Source organism: Canis lupus, chromosome 35 (assembly GCF_011100685.1).
Source record: "Canis lupus familiaris isolate Mischka breed German Shepherd chromosome 35, alternate assembly UU_Cfam_GSD_1.0, whole genome shotgun sequence".
Taxonomy (NCBI): Eukaryota; Metazoa; Chordata; class Mammalia; order Carnivora; family Canidae; genus Canis; species Canis lupus.
The window spans coordinates 1425768-1444384 of record NC_049256.1 but is presented as its reverse complement, the minus strand read 5'-3'; the positions used below and the strand labels follow the sequence as shown (position 1 = coordinate 1444384).

The window sequence follows — 18617 nt, the reverse complement described above, 5'->3', positions numbered from 1 at the left end:
CCCAGAGTTTGTAATTGTATATTTATATGCATATGAAGTCTTTCCCTAAGGAGGGACAGAGAGCAGGGGTTCTTTAGCTCATTACCACATACCTAGCACCTTGCAGAGGGCCTGGCCAGTAGCAGTCCTGCTATATTTAGCACATAAATAAATGAATCATAGGTTTACTAGACACCACCAAAAAGCCAGGGCACTGTTTTAGTGTACAGTGAAAAACCCATAAGTGCCATTGTTATTAAGAATCTTTTGATGTTTGTATCATGGCTCTGTGTACCTCTGTGCCTCACTGCATCTACTGCACTTCTTTTGTCTGACTTGGTATTTTGTACTTGACTCCTTTATTGTGTTCAAGCAAATCAAGATTTCTTTTAGGAAAAAAGAACAAGTCACAAGTCTACAAATTCGGAATGGAAAGTTTCCAAATACTCTCAAAACTCATAATGGCTAAAGAGCTGTGTGTGTGTGTGTGTGTGTGTGTGTGTGTGTGTGTGTGTTTAAGATTTTATGCATTTATTTGGGAGAGAGAGCATGAGCAAGGGGGAGGGAAAGGCAGAGGGAGAGGGAGAAGCAGACTCCCCGCTGAGCAGGGAGCCTAACTTGGGGCTCGATCCCAGGATCCTGCGATCATGACCTGAGCCAGAGGCAGACACTTAACTGATTGAGCCTTCCGGGCACCCCACCATTATGTTTTCTTACACAGCACATGCTAAATTTCCAGAGGATCATTATTTCTTTTTTTTTTTATTTATTAAATTTAATTTGCCAACATGTAACACCGAGTGCTCATCCCATCAAGTGCCCTCCTCAGTGCCCGTCACCCCATTCCCCCCACCTCCTCCCCTTCCACAACCCTTTGTTTGTTTCCTAGAGTTGGGAGTCTCTCATAGTTTGTCTTTCAGAGGATCATTATTTTAATGGAAGTACATTGAAGATAAAAATGGAAGACCTGCTTCTGGAATAGCAGAGTGAAGATACAGTGGATTCTCTCCCTAATAAACATTTTAACTGGAAAAAACTTAAAAATACATATAAAAAGCTTCAGGAAATTTTCCTAAAGGCATACAATAAATGGAGAAACATTCCATCAATAGAATCAAGAAAATCTACCAAATTTCGGGATGAACAAAGAGTCCGTGGCCCTTAAGCCATGACCTACTCCCCCACCAACCCAGTTTGTCTTATGAAGACTATGCTGGGGATCTTACTCCAGGACTGCAGTCAAGATGTCCCCTCTCCCCTCAACTCATAGTCTAGGATACAGTTTGACTATAGGAAATCCCTTAGCCCATGTTGTATCTACACCAAGTGTGGTCGACCAAGAATACTAGCTCAGTTGTCCTACCCCAATCCACCCATAAGATAGAAGCACCACACCAGAAAAGCAGCCCTACCCCCGTGCTGCCACCATCACCTCCAGCACCCACCCTAGAGCAGGGTTACAACCAGAGAAGGATACACAGTCTTCACACCCCAGTTCTATAAGTGGCTCAGAGGTTCTGCCCAGAGAAAGACAAGTTATGAGGAAGAAGGGCTTTAAGGCACTATGTGAGTTGGCTGGCTTTATTTGGAACACAGTACAATCCCATGTCCAAGGGCATTATTGAAAATAATAGGGATCTTGGTGGAGAGCAACTCAGAGTGCCTGTAGCTCTGTGATACTCTATCAACAAGGAAATGGCCAAGCTATCAGAAGTTTAACAGGATGCGTCAGGGGAAAAGACACAGCCAAGAAGAATCCTCGTAGTATCACAATAAAACTTTTGGAGTCAAGAAGGATGTGCTTGGCACCCACTCAAGACAGTCACAGCAACCCCATAGAGGATTTTGGATTCAAACCTCACTGACACTGCAGAACTCAGTACCACCTCCAGTCACACTAGATGAACAGTAAGCTGCTCTGACCCAGGGGCAACTCCTAAGAAGCCAGACTTTAAAATAAATGACGCACATGTGCCTAGCAGTCTGGCAGGCCCAAGGCCATACCCTCATAGGGGTATGATTAAAAAGCGCTAATACAAACCCTGTCTGATGGAGAGGAATGAGGGCAAACATTTATCTCCTTGAGTTATGATAGCAACCTCCAAGGTATATATACCCAATGGCAAAGAGTAAAAATCTAACTTTTGAGGGAGATTAAGCAGAATCTTTCACTAAAAAGTGGCTTATGCTGACCTGGGGGCAACCTAAGCCATGTGAAAAGATTAAAAACAAAACAAAACACACACACACACACACACATTTGGGCAGGCACGCCTGATTACTGAGGCCTACAGGAAAAGTTTGGACTAGTCCGTAAACAACTGAATGAACTACTGTGCAGATCACAACAGCATCAAGGCCTGGGGTAGAAGAGGAATCCGTATCTAGAGTTGCCACAATATATTTTCAAAAATACACCTGCGTGGCTCAGTGGTTGAGCATCTGCATTCAGCCCAGGGTGTGATCTCAGAGTTCCAGGATCGAGTCCCACATCAGGCTCCCTGCATGGAGCCTACTTCTCTGCCTATGTCTCTGCCTCTCTTTGTCTCTCTCTGTCTCTCTCTCATCTCTCATGAATAAATAAATCTTAAAAAGAAAATACTCATCAACAAAAAATTACAAGATAGATGAAGAAACAGGGAACTCTGGCCCATACACGGGGGAAAAGAGTGCAGGCAAGTGAAGGGGCCCAGATGTTGGACTTAGCAGACAAAAATTTCAGAGCAGCCACAATAAGTATGTTCTGAGAATTCAAGGAAACCATGTCTCAGGAATTAAAGGGTGGTATGATGACAGTGTCTGATCAAATGGAGAATATCAATGAAAAGATACAAACTTTAAAAGAAAACCAGATGGGGATTCTGGAGTTAGAAATTACAACCAAAATGAAAAATTCACTAGATAGGTTCAACAGTAGGCTTCAGCTGACAGAAGAAAGTTAAAGAACATGAATCCAGAGTAAATGAGCTTCCATAATCTAAAGGAGAGGGGGAAAAAAATGATGAGTGCTCAATTTGGCATCACTTATACCAAAACTGGAATGATACAGAAATTAGTATCGTCCCTGCACAAGGATAACACTGAAATTTATGAAGCTGAGAGAGATCATGAGCAGGTGGGAAGGGCAGAGGGAGAAGCAGACTCCCCACTGAGCAGGGAGCCCTATGTGGGACTCAATCCTGGGATCATGACCTGAGCCCAAGGCAGACACCTACCCGACTAAGCCACCCAGGCATCCTAGTGAAGACTTTTAAATAACTCAATCTTTATGAAGAATTAAGACACCAAAATAAATGATTTATTTTTATAGAAGTCTCCCAAATGGCAAGTATTCTAAGAAGGAAAAAAAAAAGAATGAAGAAAATGAAACAGAACCTCATAGAAATGTGGAGGAACATCATTAAGTACACCAACATCCCCAGAAAATCAGGGGAGTTGGGAGGAGGGTACAGAAAAAATATCTAAAGAAATAGTGGCTGAAACATTTCAAATTTGACTGGTAAACTTTATTTATCTGAAAGTTCAAGAGCTTCAAGTAGGATAAACCTAAAGAGATCCATATCCAGACATATATAGTCAAAATGTTGGAAAACAGAAAAGTTTGAAAGCAGTGAGTGGAAAATGACTCATCATATAATAAGAGAACCCAGTGAGATAAGAACAGACAGACCTCTCATTAGACACAATGGAAGCCAGAGGCAATAATAGGACAATGTTAAAAATTTCAAAAGAAACAAGTAACTTGGATCACACTTTCTTTTTGGCCTTTAAATCCTGAGGTTAAGTCAGTAGGATTGAACATTAATTGTTTTATTTTAGGCAAGTCATCTCACTTTTGGTAAAACCAAAGGTTGCAGTTGTTCTTTTTGAAGTAGGAAAGAATATACAATGAGAAAAAGTCTTCAACAAATGGTGTTCGGGAATCTGGACAGCTACATGCAAAAGAATGAAACTGGGCCAGTTTCTTACACTATACACAAAAATTCAAAATGAATGAAAGACCTATATGTGAGACCTGGAACCATAAAATCCTAGAGGAGAACGCAGACAATGGTTTCTCTGACATTGGCCATCGCATTTTTCTAGATATGCCTCCTAAGGCAAGCAAATTAAAAGCAAAAATAAACTTCGGGATTACATCAAATAAAAAGCCTCTGCATAGCAAAGAAAACATCAATGAAATGAAAAGGCTCAATGGGAGAAGATATTTCCAAACCATATATCCAACAAAGGATTAGTATCTAAAATACATAAAGAGCCAATGTATTGGCTCAACACCCAAAATTCAAATAACCCAATTGAAAAATGGGAGAAGACCTGAACAGACCTTGCTCCACAGAAGACAAACAGATGGCCAATAGACACATGAAAAGATGCTCGTGTGTCTCATGTGATCATCAGGAAAATGCAAATCAAAACCACAGTGAGATATCACCTCACACCTCTCAGAATGGCTAAAAATCAAAAACCAAAGAAACAAATGTTGACGAGAACATAGGGAAAAGGGAACCCTCATGCACTGTTGGTTGGAATGCAAACTGGTACAGCTACTGTGGAAAACAGTGTGGAGTTTTATTAAAAAGTTAAAAATAGGGGCTCCTGGGTGGCTCAGTTGGTTAAGCGTGACCTTTGGCTCAGGTCATGATCCCGGAGTCCTGGTATTAAGCCTCATGTCCATCTGGCTCCCTGCTCAGGTGGGAGCCTGCTTCTCACTTTCCATCTACCCACAGCTCCCCCTGCTTGTGTGCTCTGTCTCCCTCTCTCTCTCAAATAAATAAATTAAATCTTTAAAAAAAAAAAAAAGTTAAAAATAGAACTACCCTATGTTCCAGTAATTACACTACTGGATATTTACCCAAAAAATACAAAAAACATTAATTCAAAGATATACATACACCCCTATGTTTTTTGCAGCATTACTTACAATGCTGAAATTATGAAAGCAGTTTGAGTGTCCACCAATAAATGACTGGATAAAGAGATAAGGCAAACACACACAATGGAATATTATTCAGCCTTAAAAAAGAATGGACTCTTGTAATTTGCAATAACATGGATGGAACTAGAGAGTATTATTGCTAAGCAAAATAAGGCAGAGAGAGATAATACCATATTATTTCATTCGTATGTGGAATTTAAGCAACAAATGAGCAACGGAAAAAAGAGAGAAACCAAGTAACAGACTCTTAACTACAGAACTGATAGTGACCAGAGGGGAGGTGGGTGGGTGGGTTACATAGGTGGTGGGGAATAAGGAGGGCACTTGGAATGAGCACTGGCGTTGTAAGAAGTGTCAAATCATTAATTGTACATCTGAAACTAATATAACACTGTATGTTAACTATACTGGAATTAAAATTAAAACAATAAAAATAAACATATATACTAAAAATCTGAATTGATTAATGAATTTTAAAATGTAGACCAAATGGACACATCACTAGGAAAATATATATTAACCCAATGTCTCAGTTAAAAATTAGAAAGCCCAAATAGCCCAATTATCATTAGAGAAATTGAGTTGATAGTTAAAAGTCTTCCCAGGAAAAGCACTAGATCCAATTCATTTTATTTAAATTATTTCTAACTTTTGAAAAACAGGTTGTTCAAATCTTATACAAATTTTTCAAAGAAAAAATCTTTGTCAAGTTATTATATGAAATTACTATAAATAGTCTTAAGTCTTGAGAAATAAAATTAAATCTAATTTGAACAATAAAATTAAAGGCCAATATCACTCATGGACATAGAAAAATCCTAAACAGGGATGCCTGGGTAGCTCAGAGGTTGGGCACCTGTGTTCAGCTCAGGTCATGATCCTGGAGACCCAGGATCGAGTCCCATGTTGGGCTCCCTGCATGTAGCCTGCTTCTCCCTCTGCCTGTGTCTCTGCCTCTCTCTGTGTCTCTCATGAATAAATAAAATAGAAAGAAAGAGAGAGAAGAAAGAAGGAAGGAAGGAAGGAAGGAAGGAAGGAAGGAAGGAAGGAAGGAAGGAAGGAAGGAAGGAAGGAAGGAAAAGAAAGAAGAAACAAAGAAAGAACCCCCCTCCCCCCTCCCTCTCCCTAACCCCCATGCTCATCCTCTCCCCCTCCCTTCCCTCCCTACTCCCTCCCCCCCCCCCCCGCCCCCCTCCCCTCCCTCCCGCCCCCTCCCCCTCCCTCCCTCCCCCCCCTCCCCTCCCCTCCCTCCCACCCCCTCCCTAATAAAAATCTCCACCCCTCCCTCCCGATCCTAAAAGAAAAGAAAGATTAAGATCCTAAACAAAATGTAGCAGATAGGATCTTGGCTGTAGCGCAGGAGTAAAAAATCGTTTTAACTTAACACGCTCTAGTTGTCATTTACATTAGCAGAGGAGATAAAAACAGTCATTTCAGTGAATATGGAAAATGCATTTGATAAGGTCCAATGCCCATTCATGATTAAAAAAATTTTTCAGCAAACTAAGAATATCTAACCTGATGAAGGATATCAACCAAAAAATCTCTATAGCAAGCATCATTCTTCATTGTAAAACACTGAAGACATTTTATTCAAAATCAAGATAAGGATGCGGAGTATCATTGGCTTCTCTTCAGCATTATGCCACAGACCTATATCGTTGTAAGAAAAATAATAATGAAAAAGTAAGGATTGGGAAGGCTGAAGCAAAGTTGTCATTATGCATAGATGAAATGATTACATTAAAAACCTTCATAAAAAGTATTATAAATAATTTTAGTAAGATTGATGGATTACAAAAGTTCAATGTATAAGTCATTTGTATTTCTATTCACCATCAACAGAGCCAACAAACAAAAAGTATTTTATTTTTTAAGATTTCATTTATTTACTTTAGAGAGAGAGAGCACAAGCAGGGAGAGCAGCAGAGGGAGAGGGAGAAGCAGACTCCCCGCTAAGCAGGGATCCCAGTGTGGGGCTCGATCCCAGAACCCTGAGATCATGACTGAGCCGAAGAAAGACACTCAACTGACTGAGCCACCCAGGTGCCCCCGCAAAACGTATTTAAAATAGCAAACAAATTTGTAAGTGATCTAGGCATAGATCTAACAAAAAGATGTTCAAGAACTATATGGATAAAACTGTATGAGAGAAAACAAAATTGGCCTAAGGATCCTGCAAAGGAAAGATTGATGTGTTGGCGCCAGCCCCAGTGCTCAGCCCTGTAGCGTTGCTAGAACGCCACAGCAGCCCTCGCGGTTAGCTTCCCTCATCCCCGTGTTCAGGTGAGTGAATTCAAGTTCATACAGGTTCTTTTAGGGTCCTGGAGTTACTACCGTGGGGAAGCCATTTGTGTTCCTTTGAATATGATGTAATTTATGGAGGACGTCTCTCGTGATTCAGGAAAAACAAGTTGATAAGGGGGCCCTTTGCTGCTCAGACCTGTCACACTAGATTGATTTTAGGAGATGGTATCTACAGGGCAGGAAGCAGTGACAAGAAGGTGGAATTGTTGGTGCTGCTGCTGAGCTAACTCTGGTTTGGACTGTGTTGAATGACACGGTTGCAAGCCATTGGGAGCACTGAGGACAGTGACTCGACTGAGGCCTGAGTCAGTGAACTCCCGAGCTTTAGCTGTGTGAGCAGGACACGGTGGGAGAAGGTGAGCGGCCAGGCATGAACAAGAGGGAGGAAGAAAGTACTAATATCTCTTCATATCTCTTCTCCAGGTCAGCAGAGTAAGCAAGAGCACCAGCCCTTGGTTATTTGAGATAAAGGCAAATATACCGGATCACAAAGGACCCATTGTGATCTTCATATCACCTCTTACTCATGTTAACAAACAATAATGCTTACAAAACCGTGCTTGGATGTGTCAGGATAGGCAAGCAGGCATTACGCTCTTTCAGGAAGCCAGAGGCTTCCTCCGTAGGAGACGGACACTGATTCCCCAAAGTTCTGCGCCAGCCTCCCTGACAGGTGATGGGATAATTAGGGGGTGAATAGGCCTTTGAGGAAAAAAACATTAAAATACTTCCCTCCAAGAGATTGTGATATGAAATGTTTTGTGGGCTAAAAGAGACATCATCAATTCAACATAAAAATGTACACTTTCAAAAAAAATGTACACTTTCATCCTAGCTTTTCACATGGCAGACTGATTTAAATAGGACAATATTATGAAAGCGTAATCTTTCAGGGATCCCTGGGTGGCGCAGCGGTTTAGCGCCTGCCTTTGGCCCAGGGCGCGATCCTGGAGACCCGGGATCGAATCCCACGTCGGGCTCCCGGTGCATGGAGCCTGCTTCTCTCCCTCTGCCTGTGTCTCTGCCTCTCTCTCACTCTCTGTGTGACTATCATAAATTTAAAAAAAAAAAAGAATAATCTTTCATTCTTTCCCACTTGGGTTTCAGATTAAGGTCAGACAGTATCAAACAGTTAATGAAATTATTTTCAAGTGATTTAATTTAGGAGTATTTCCTTTTCATTATATTTCATTAGCAGCCTTCAAAATGATAATTTAACATAAATTCCTTACACTCTGACCTTAATATTTCAGTATGATTCTTGTCAAACATTAAAAAGATCTTTTGGGGGGACCTGGGTGGCTTCATCAGTTAAGTGTCTGACTCTTGATTTTGGCTCGGGTCATGATCCCGTGGTTGTGAGATGGAGCCCGGTGTTGGACTCAGTGCTGGACGTGGAGCCTGCTTAAGATTCGCTCTCCCCTTTTTCCTCTGCCCTTCCCCTCTGAATGAATGAATGAATGAATCTTTATTTTGAAAGTTACAGAGAAGATAAAGTTCTTCTAGATAAGTAGCCTCATTATGGACTAATTACAATTTATGCATATCTTAAATAGTTTGACTTAGCAGTAGGAAAAATCATTGTCTCTCTGTAAAGATTAGATTTAAATATTCTGGATTTTAGGGTCATCATACAGTTTGCCATGAGTTTATTCCTTGTTACCTTCTTAGTGCTGGCCTCACAGACTAGAATGCTAGTTGCTGTGGGATGTTCTCTCCAGTTCCATTCTGCAGAATTAATCCCAGAAGAAGATACATTCTACATTCCTATAACTTGCTACTGTAACATGATATTATGGCACAAAAATACCAAGTTGAGTGCCTCACATTTAAAACCTGATTCTGCTCCCTCCTTACTATCTTGGGTAGGTTTTCTAAACATTCTGAGCCTCACTTTCTTCATCTATCAATGTCTAGTTTCCTCAGTTGAAGGGTTAAATAGATAATATGAGAATGCTGTAATTAGCCCTAATATATTATATTAACTTTAGGTGTTAATGTTACTCAGCGTTTTATTTGATTCTCAATTATATTTTTATTTGACCCCTTCCCTCCTTATATATCCTACAAAGTATAAGCCCAGTAAGCTTCAAATGAATGAATTAGTGAGTGAATAAATGAATGAATATTTCTGTGAACACTGTGTGCTATTAGCTATTATGTGAGTTTACTGTGTGTGTGTTCACAACAGAGCCTCATTCATTCTCTCAAAAATGGAAGGAGTATTTATTGAGAGCCTGTTCTATCTCAGAGAACACAGGAGCAGTTTCAATCTTCATGTTTTCAGGGTGGAATTAGTAGTTTGCATGTGGGTCCTTAAAATGGAGACGATTTCATTGAAAGGGTAAGATTTTAAGTTTTGTTTCATGAGATATCAGTAATGTATTTGCTTCTCTTTTTTTAAATATCCAAGTATGGGGGCCTGGGGGCCTCAGTGGGTTAAGTGTCTACCTTCAACTCAGGTCATGATCCCAGGGTTCTGGGATGGAGCCCTGCATTGGGTTCCCTCCTCAGTGGGGAGTCTCCTTCTCCCTCTCCCTCTCCGACTCCAGCTCTCCCTGCTGTGTCTGTCAGATAAGTAAATAAAATATTCAAAAATAAATAAATAAATACCCAAATACATTCCTAATTTCATACTCTGAGAGTTCTTTCTAAAAGTAAGTGGTTTTCAGTATTTGTTGAAGACGCATGAGAAAACGTGCTTCAATTATATCACAGTTTCCCTTTGAAGGTTTGTGTATAGTGACAAGGGAAAATGCCTCTTTGTAAAGCATGATATTTTTCTAATGGATTTTTAAGCATTTGATTCTTTCCCATTGTTTACCAGTTAAAATTTTTCTATCTTTTTTCCATAAGTATCTTATGTTTATCCCATAGAATCTTCTTCAGGCTGTCTTCTATACCTTTTTTCCTTTATTATTTTTTGAAGATTTGTTAATTTATTTCAGAGGGACAGAGAGCAGGAGAGGAGCAGAGTGAGAAGGGGAGGGAGAGAATCTCAAGCAGATTCTGCACAGAGTGGACCCGGACATGAGGCTCAATCCCAGGACCCTGAGACCACGGCCTGAGCTGAAATCAAGAGTCAGATGCCCAACTGCCTGAGCCACCCAGGCGCCCCATCCTTTTTTTCTTAAAACAACTTTGTGAAGATATAATGTACATAATTTACATACATACAATGAAATACGCCCATTTAAGCAGTGAGTTTTGACAAATATATTTGCCTTGTAATACCCATCACAGTGAAGACATAAATTATTTCCATAACCCAAAAAGTTGCCTGTGCCTCTGCTGTCAGTCTCTCTGGCCTGAGTCCCAGGCAACTACACATCTGCGTACTATTACTGTGGATTTACTTTGCCTTTTCTAGAATTTGATATAAACTACTTTTCATGTTCATGGTTTTTTTTTTCCACTCAGCACAATATTTTCAAGATTCATCCCTGTGCCCGTAGTTTGTTCCTTTTCATGGCTGAGTAATATTCCACTGTAGAGATACATCACAGTTTATCCATTCAGCTACTTCTGAACCTTTGTCTTGCGTCCAGTTTGGGGCTACTAATTAACAAAGCTACTATAGACCTCTGTCTATAAATTTTTGTGTGGGCATATGATTTTATTTCTTTTGGGAAAATCCTGGAGTAGAATGACTGTATATGTCTAACTTTATTAGAAACTGCCAGAGTTTTTTCTATAGTGGCTATAACATGCATTCCCACCTAAAATCTAGTAGTTTCGGTTCTTCCATAGCCTCCACAAAACTTGATACCATCAGCCTCTTTTATTTCACCCTTCCCAGGGTATGTGTAGTGTATCTCCTTGCGGTTTTAACGTGGCATTTACCTTATGACTAATGGTGTTGTGCACCCTTTTATGTGTTTATTAGCCACATATGTATCTTCTTTGATGAAATGTTTATTTGCATCTTTTGTCCATTTTGATTTACATAGAAATGAGATTCACATAATATAAAGCTTACAGTATTATACAATCACCACTTCCTTCTAACTCCAGAATATTTTAGTCCAAAAGGAAATACCATACACAGGAACCAGTTACTCCCCAATTCTGCCTCAGTTTACCCCCTAGCAACTATCTGTGTTCTGCCTCTATGGATTTAACTATTCTAGGTGATTAATAGAAATGGAATTTAATGATGTTTTGTATCTTTAGTCCATTTCTAAAAGGATTGTCTTCTTTTTATCCTTATAGGATATAGAAATAATATTTCTATTATTGTCAATAATAAGTTTTATAATTCTTTAATCTAGATACAAGTCCTTTGTCAGATGTATATTTAGCAAATATGTTCTCCTAATTTGTGATTATCCTATTCATTTTCTTTTCTTTTTAAGATTTTATTTATTTATTCATGAGAGACACACAGAAAGAGGCAGACACAGGCAGAGGGAGAAGCAGACTCCCTGCAGGGAGCCCAATGCGGGACTCGATCCCAGGACTCCAGGATCACGCTCTGACCCAAAGGCAGATGCTCAACCACCAAGCCACCCAGGTGTCCCAGCCCTTTCATTTTCTTAATGGCATCTTTTGAAGAGCAGTTTTAATTTTGGTAATGTCAAAGTAACTTTTTGCCTACCCCAAGATTGCAACAATTTCTCTCCTGTGTTTTCTTCTCAAATTTTAGTTTTCTAAATGGGTCTATGATCTATTTTGAGTTCATTTTTGTGTATAGTGTGAGGTAACAGTTGAGTTTTATTTATTTATTTATTTATTTTATTTATTTTTTCTTTTTTATTTTTTTGCATATCCGGTTTTCCTACTACCTTTGATAGCAGATGAAAAGGACTAAAATAAGAAAAATGGAAGTGCCAGGGTAGCTCAGTTGGTTAAGTGACCAACTCTTGATTTCAGCTCAGGTCATGATCTCATGGTTATGAGCTTGAGCCCCACCTCAGACTCCACACCCAGCTTAAGAGTCTCTCTTTCCCTCTCCCTCTGTCTCTCTCTTTCTGGAAGGAAGGAAGGAAGGAAGGAAGGAAGGAAGGAAGGAAGGAAGGAAGGAAAAAAGGAGATAAGCAGAGAGGAGGGGAAAGGAAAAGAAAAATGATTAGTTGCAAGTCTGTTCAGGAAGTGATGATGATGTCCTATTCACTTACTCTGCACTGTCGAGTGGTCATCCCTCCCTATCCGTGGTATATAGTGATGCGCCACGGTAAACAGAGTCTTTCTGAGGAATTTCCTCATCAAGAGGAGATGTAAAGATATTAACATCTGAGGTTCCCCAGCCATAAAATGGCCCAGCCTGTTCACCCATGTGTTGCTCATGGTTGATGAGTTCTTCCAACTACCCATTGGGAGAGTCCAGGAAGATTGTTAGAGCCCTGTTCTTAAATAAGAACAGACAGCAGAAGCCTGAAGAAAGCTTCTTAAATGAAGTTACAGATACAGCAACCATAAAGAGGAGCAAAGAAAACATCTTTTAGAGCTTAAAATAGAACTCTTAGAAGTTAAACATATAAAAAGTAGAAATTAAAAAAAATAAAAAGTAGAAATTATGAAGAACCTAACTAGAAGCATCGGAAGACAAAGTTGAAGCAACTGCCAGAAAGAAGTGGAAAATAAGAGAGAAAAGTTAATAAAATTAAAGAACTAGTCCAGGATGTCCAATAACCAGAATGAAAAAAGAGAAAAAGTGAAGGGGAGGAAGTATCAATGAAATGACAGAGAAGTGACTCCACTGGAAAAGACCCATCAAGGAAGGATATTTCTCACCCAGTGCGTAGAAACAAATCTGTACGAAGGATTTTATCACCATGCAGTGTCCATGCCCTTGGAACTAGAACAGAGCTCAGCTCCTGCAGAGAAAAGAGGAAGACAAAAGCAGTTTTGGACTTGGAATGGAAAAATTATTTACAATCTAGAAATCTATACTTAGTCAAACTGCCTATAAAGTTTGAGGATAGACTATTGACAATTTCATGAATAATTTCAAAGATTTTAGCTCCTAACTTCCCCTTTTCAGGAAGCTAAAAGATATGAGCTACTAAATTGAAGTCAATTAAGAAAGGAAGATATAGGATATGGGAAATAGCAAATCTAACATACTAAAGCAGCAAAGTAAATCCGTCTGATTTTCTGACAAGAGATCCTAGGATGGCTATGGCGCTCACCAGTCCAGATGAGAATGAGGCAGAGGCCCCAAGAGAGTCTCTTCGGGGCATAGTACATGTGAGGTTCAGCACCCTGAAGGAACATTTTGGTAATTGGCAGAGGTGTAGAATTTATATTAAGTACATAGAAAACTAATTTAATGATCTATACAGAAAAGGAAAAGTGATCATGTTTTATTATATTTAAGACTACAGATTCCTTAAAGCATCCTTTTAATCTACATATTTTGGCATGTGATATTTTTATCAACTAGTTCAAAACACCGTTTCTTCTCCATGATGATTTCATATTTGACCTATGAGTTGAAAAGGATGTTGTAAAATTTCCAAATGGAGGATTTTTAAAAGTACATATTTTTTTTGCTTTCTCATTTAATTACACTGTAGGCAGATAATGTGTCCCATACAATACTGATTCTTTGAAATTAATTCAGACCTGCCTTATGGCCCACTGTCTAGTCACATTTTATAAATGTCCTATGTGTGCTTGAGAATTCACTTCTTCTAATTGCAGCAGTTTTTCGAATTGCCTATCCAACAAGTTAAAGTTGTTAGGTATATGCAAGTTTTTTCAGATCTTTACTAATTTTTTTCCTCAGATTGATTTTAACAGTTGGCATGGATGGGTTGAAATCTCCCACAATGATGTTGGATTTGCTTGCTTCTCCCTATAGTTTTGTCAGTTTATACTCTATATGTTTCAAGGCGGAGAACATAAAGATTTAGAATTATGTCTTCCTGGTAAATTGAGCTTTTTAAAAATCAATATTAGTCACCTCTCTATCTTAAACAATGCTTTCCCTCCTAGAATCTATTTAGTTTAGTCTTAAAATCACCTCTTTAGCTTTCTTTTTGTTAATATTTACCTAAAACATTTTTCCCCTCCCTTCCAATACTTCTCTGTTTCAGGTTTCCTGTCAACATAATTTTTGTTTCTTTTTTCCTTCAAACTGAACATGACAAACTTTGCCTTTTAATTGACAAGTTTAAATCATTTTTATTCCATTTCAGATGTACATACACTTGTGCCTACCATTGTACTTACTACCTTACATTTTTCTTTTTTTTTTTTTTTTTTTATGCTTTTTCTTTGCATGTTTTTGGACGGTTTTTTTGTTTGTTTTTGCCTATGGTTTTCATTCCATTTTTTTCCATATAGTAATTTGGAAGTTATATACCCTATTTATGTTCTTTTTTTTTTAAAAAAGATTTTATTTATTTATCATGAGAGACACAGAAAGAGTCAGAGACATAGGCAGAGGAAGAAGCAGGCTTCCTACGGGGAGCCTGATGCTGGACTCAATCCCAGGACCCCAGGATCATGCCCTGGGCCAAAGGCAGACACTCAACCACTGAGCCACCCAGGCATCCCTAGCCAGATAACTTTCAAACCATCCTGAACACCTATGAATTCAACCTGAGATATAAAGAAAGAACAGCTGTAACTCTAAAATAGAAGAGTGACCACTTCTTGCAAGAGAAGCACAGAAAGCCTTCAGAAGCCTTCAGGGAACAAAGACCTCACAGGGCAAATTGCGTACAGTGAGCCCGGCCACGTGGCAGGGGCAGGGCATCCCCGCTCAGGCACAGACACCTGAGAATCAGCGCAGCAGACCCTCCCCCAGAAGACCAGCTGGAAGAACAGGGGAAGAGCAAGTTTACTGAGCAAGCATACTGGAAAGCTCCAGGACAGAGGGAAAATAGTATATAGAACTAGAGGGTTTTTTTCTTATGATTCATTTACCTTTCAGATTAAAATTTTCCAATGCTCTTTCTTTTTTATCATAACAATAATATTTTATCAACTCTTCATTTTTTAAGTTTTTTCTTTTTTGACTTTCATATTTTACAATTACATGTTATAGATCTATTCCTCATTTTTGTCTTCCTTTCACTGTATTCAATTTAATTTTTGTACATATATGTAAATTTTGCTTTTAAAAAAATAATTTTGGAATTTATTGCCTTTTAACATACAGACCAAAATACACTCAGAACCAACTGGATCACCATTTGGGTCCACTCTGTGAGGTTATATTCTCTCTCTCCCACCATCTCCCTCCCCCGCTTTTTTTAAAATTTACTTTTCTTTTTCTTTTATTCTCTGGTCCCTGACTTCTTCGGATTTGTATAGTGTGTATTTTGCTTGGGTTGTGGTTGATGTTTTTGACTCTGTTTATTCATACAACTATTTTGCACTGGACAAAATGATTAGAAGAAAGAGTTCACCACAAAAGAACCAGAGATAATACTCTCTGCCACAGATCTATTGGATATGGATTTAAGCAAAATGTCAGAGGTAGAATTCAGAATTACAATTATTAAGTTATTCATTGGACTCCTATTAGACAAACGTTAGGCTTTCTCATTCTATTCTCTGTACTTCTCTTTTCACTCATATTTTTTATCTCAGCTGTCAACGTGCATTCCAGGTAATTTACTCAAATTTATAACCCAGTTCACATATACACATTCTTCAGGTACATGTAACCATTTGTTTATACCTATTCAATAACTTTGTAGTGTTTCCTTTTTGAAAGATCTGTTTCATTCTTTAAATCTACCAAGTCATATTGTATAGCTTTTTGTCTTGTATTTATATCTTTGTGATTTTACCTTTTTATTTTTTTATTTTACCTTTTTAAAATAGTCATACCATATTTCTTATCTTTTAATTCTAATGTCAGGTCCTCAGGAGGTCTGTTGTTTTTTTTTTCTTTACTCTTCCCACATAGTGGATTGTTTCCTTCTACTAGTGATGTTTTTTAAGATTTCATTTATTCATTTGAGAGAGAGAGAAAGAGAGAGAGCACAGGAACAGGAGAGAGGTGCAGAGGGAGAAGGACAAGCAGACTTCTTGCTGAGCATGGAGCCTGATGCAAGGCTTGATCCCAGGACCTTGGGACTTTGGACCTGAGCTGAAGGTAGACACTTAACCTACTGAGCCACTCAGGCATTCCGGTACTAGTGATCTTTATTCAAACACATGTTTGTTTGATTTTACTCCATAACAACTAATGATCAAACTAAAGGTGATTTCCTTTATATATAAGATTTACCTTTGCAAACTCTTGTGAATCAGGGGGGTCCTGTGAACCTGGGAGAATTAATCAGGTCTAGCTTCTAAGCAGTAAAGTTCGTTGCTTCAGATTTAGCATTCCTTTGTTCATCATTTGTTTGTCATCTGTTCTTTCCCAACATGTACTTTCCTATACACCCTCATCTTTAAAATAATTTTGTTCGTCACAGTCTGTTTGGTGGTGTTATTTACTGTCCTTTTTTTTCCAGCTTCAGTAAATATTTTCTGAGAATGTGCCACTTTTCAGTAAATATTTTTTGAGAATAAGTACGGCTTCATTTACCTGAATTATGAAATTCAGAGGATTGGAAATTCAGTCATAAACAGGTTTTTATAAGTGCAACTCGTTGAATTTAAAAGTTGGGAGGAATCCCATATGTCACTGGACATCCATCATGTCTGTGTTGCTGTCAGCAGGGATGCTGGTTTTTGTCCTGCTGGAGTATGCATGTCTGTAAACATGTACCGTCTCAGAGAAAGCCCCTTATTATTGTTCTCTTAATAATGTTAGACCGGAGCTTTTCTCCTTGTTGAGCATCCATAGGAAATAGAAATGTTTCCTGTTATAACAGTATAAAAATGGGGAGAGGGAATAGTCTCTTTTTGGGCAGTGGTAATATATTTTATTTGAAAGGATGATCTTTGTGTGCTTTTAAACCACATTTGACTTAGGGTTTAGTTTTTTGCCAAAGAAGAATTCTGTTTCCTTCTGTATTTTGTGGGTAGTGATCCAAACACCTGTAAGTACAAATCTAAAAGTACATATTTGAATTCAACTTTCTTTACCTTGATTTACCTATTCAGGAAGATGATTACAACGGATTTCTAGTGAAGGAGAAGTAGATCCTGATCTCTCTAGTGAATTAAAAACTGTCTCTTAAGGGTGCCTGGGTGGCTCAGCCATTGAGCATCTGCCTCTGGCTCAGGGCCTGATCCCAGTTAGGGGATAGAGTCCCACATCGGGCTCCCTGCATGGGAGCCTGTGTTTCTGCCTCTTTCTGTGTGTCTTGAATGAATGAATGAATGAATGAATGATCTTTAAAAAAAAAAAAAACTGTCTCCTAAAAAATGTGAATACTTTTTTGTAGAGTGTGCCTTCTCGTGCAAGATGCCTATGGAATGTTCAGTGAAGTCTACTCTGAGGGCTCCATCTTAAAGGACCAACAGTTGGAAGGGAAGTCCTGCAGCCTGATGGGAATGAAGGTTCTACAGAAGGCCACCAGAGGAAGGTAAGGACACCCTGTAATAGCATCTAGTTGGCTGCAATGGCTGGTTCTTTTATTCCTGTTTTATGTCTTTTTTTTTTTTAAGATGTATTTATTTATTTGAGAGAGAGGAGAGCACGCAAGTGGGGAGAGGGCAGAGAGAGAGAGATAGAGGATCTCCAACAGACTCCACACTGAGCTCAGAGCCTGTGGTGGGGCTCAGTTTCATGAACCTGAGATCATGACCTGAGCTGAAATTAAGAGTCAGATGCTTAACCAGCTGAGCCACTCAGATGCCATTTGTCTCTTATTTATAAAGACAATAAACTAAGATCCTAGATTTTGCCTGTAAAAGTAGGCCAGAGCTGAGTCGAGCCCAGAAAGTACTTCTAGGGGAAAAAATTGTAATTGGCAACAAAAACAATTATACAGATTTGTTAATCCTAATTTTATTAAAAATTAAGAAGGTAAAAACTGTTATGTATGTGTGTTTTAATTCTAAAGGTTTGGGACGCCTGGGTGGCTCAGCGGTTGAGCATCTGCCTTGGGCTCGGGGTGTGATCCTGGAGACCCGGGATTGAGTCCCTCATCAAGCTCCCTGCATGGAGCCTGCTTCTCCCTCTGCCTCTCTCTTCTCTGTGTCTCTCATGAATAAATAAATAAAATCTTTAAAAATAATAATAATAATTCTAAAGGTTTTTTTCTGTATGTTTTCTTAGTTAAAAAACAAGATAGCTTTGCATGAATCAGTTTATGTAAATGAAAATATAACTTAGTGTAAAGGCATTTTATAAGCTTTAAATAAAACTCTTAAGTTGTCACATCTTTTTGCTTTCCATTGTAAGAAAGTTTTGTTCTCTGTCAAGGTTCATGGTACCACACCATAAATGTGGCTTTGGATAGGCAAAGTAGAATGGTACATAAATCTGGTCCAAACTATGACTAGTATATCTCCAGTAATCATCTTAAATCTATAA

The 18617-nt window shown here is 38.8% G+C and overlaps 1 protein-coding gene and 1 non-coding gene across 11 annotated transcripts in view; both read left to right on the top strand.

The window, feature by feature from the left end:
* SPIDR (scaffold protein involved in DNA repair) overlaps window positions 1–18617 on the top strand; it is a 435376-nt gene that overhangs the window by 357958 nt on the left and 58801 nt on the right. For all 10 annotated transcript variants that reach the window (XM_038583990.1, XM_038583988.1, XM_038583989.1 and 7 more), the window contains one exon: window positions 17524–17664. In XM_038583990.1, the coding sequence (XP_038439918.1) occupies window positions 17524–17664 (141 nt within the window). The remainder of the gene's footprint in view (window positions 1–17523; window positions 17665–18617) is intronic.
* LOC119867758 lies at window positions 2985–3088 on the top strand. The gene has a single exon (XR_005384468.1). It is a non-coding gene; the product is annotated as a U6 spliceosomal RNA (small nuclear RNA).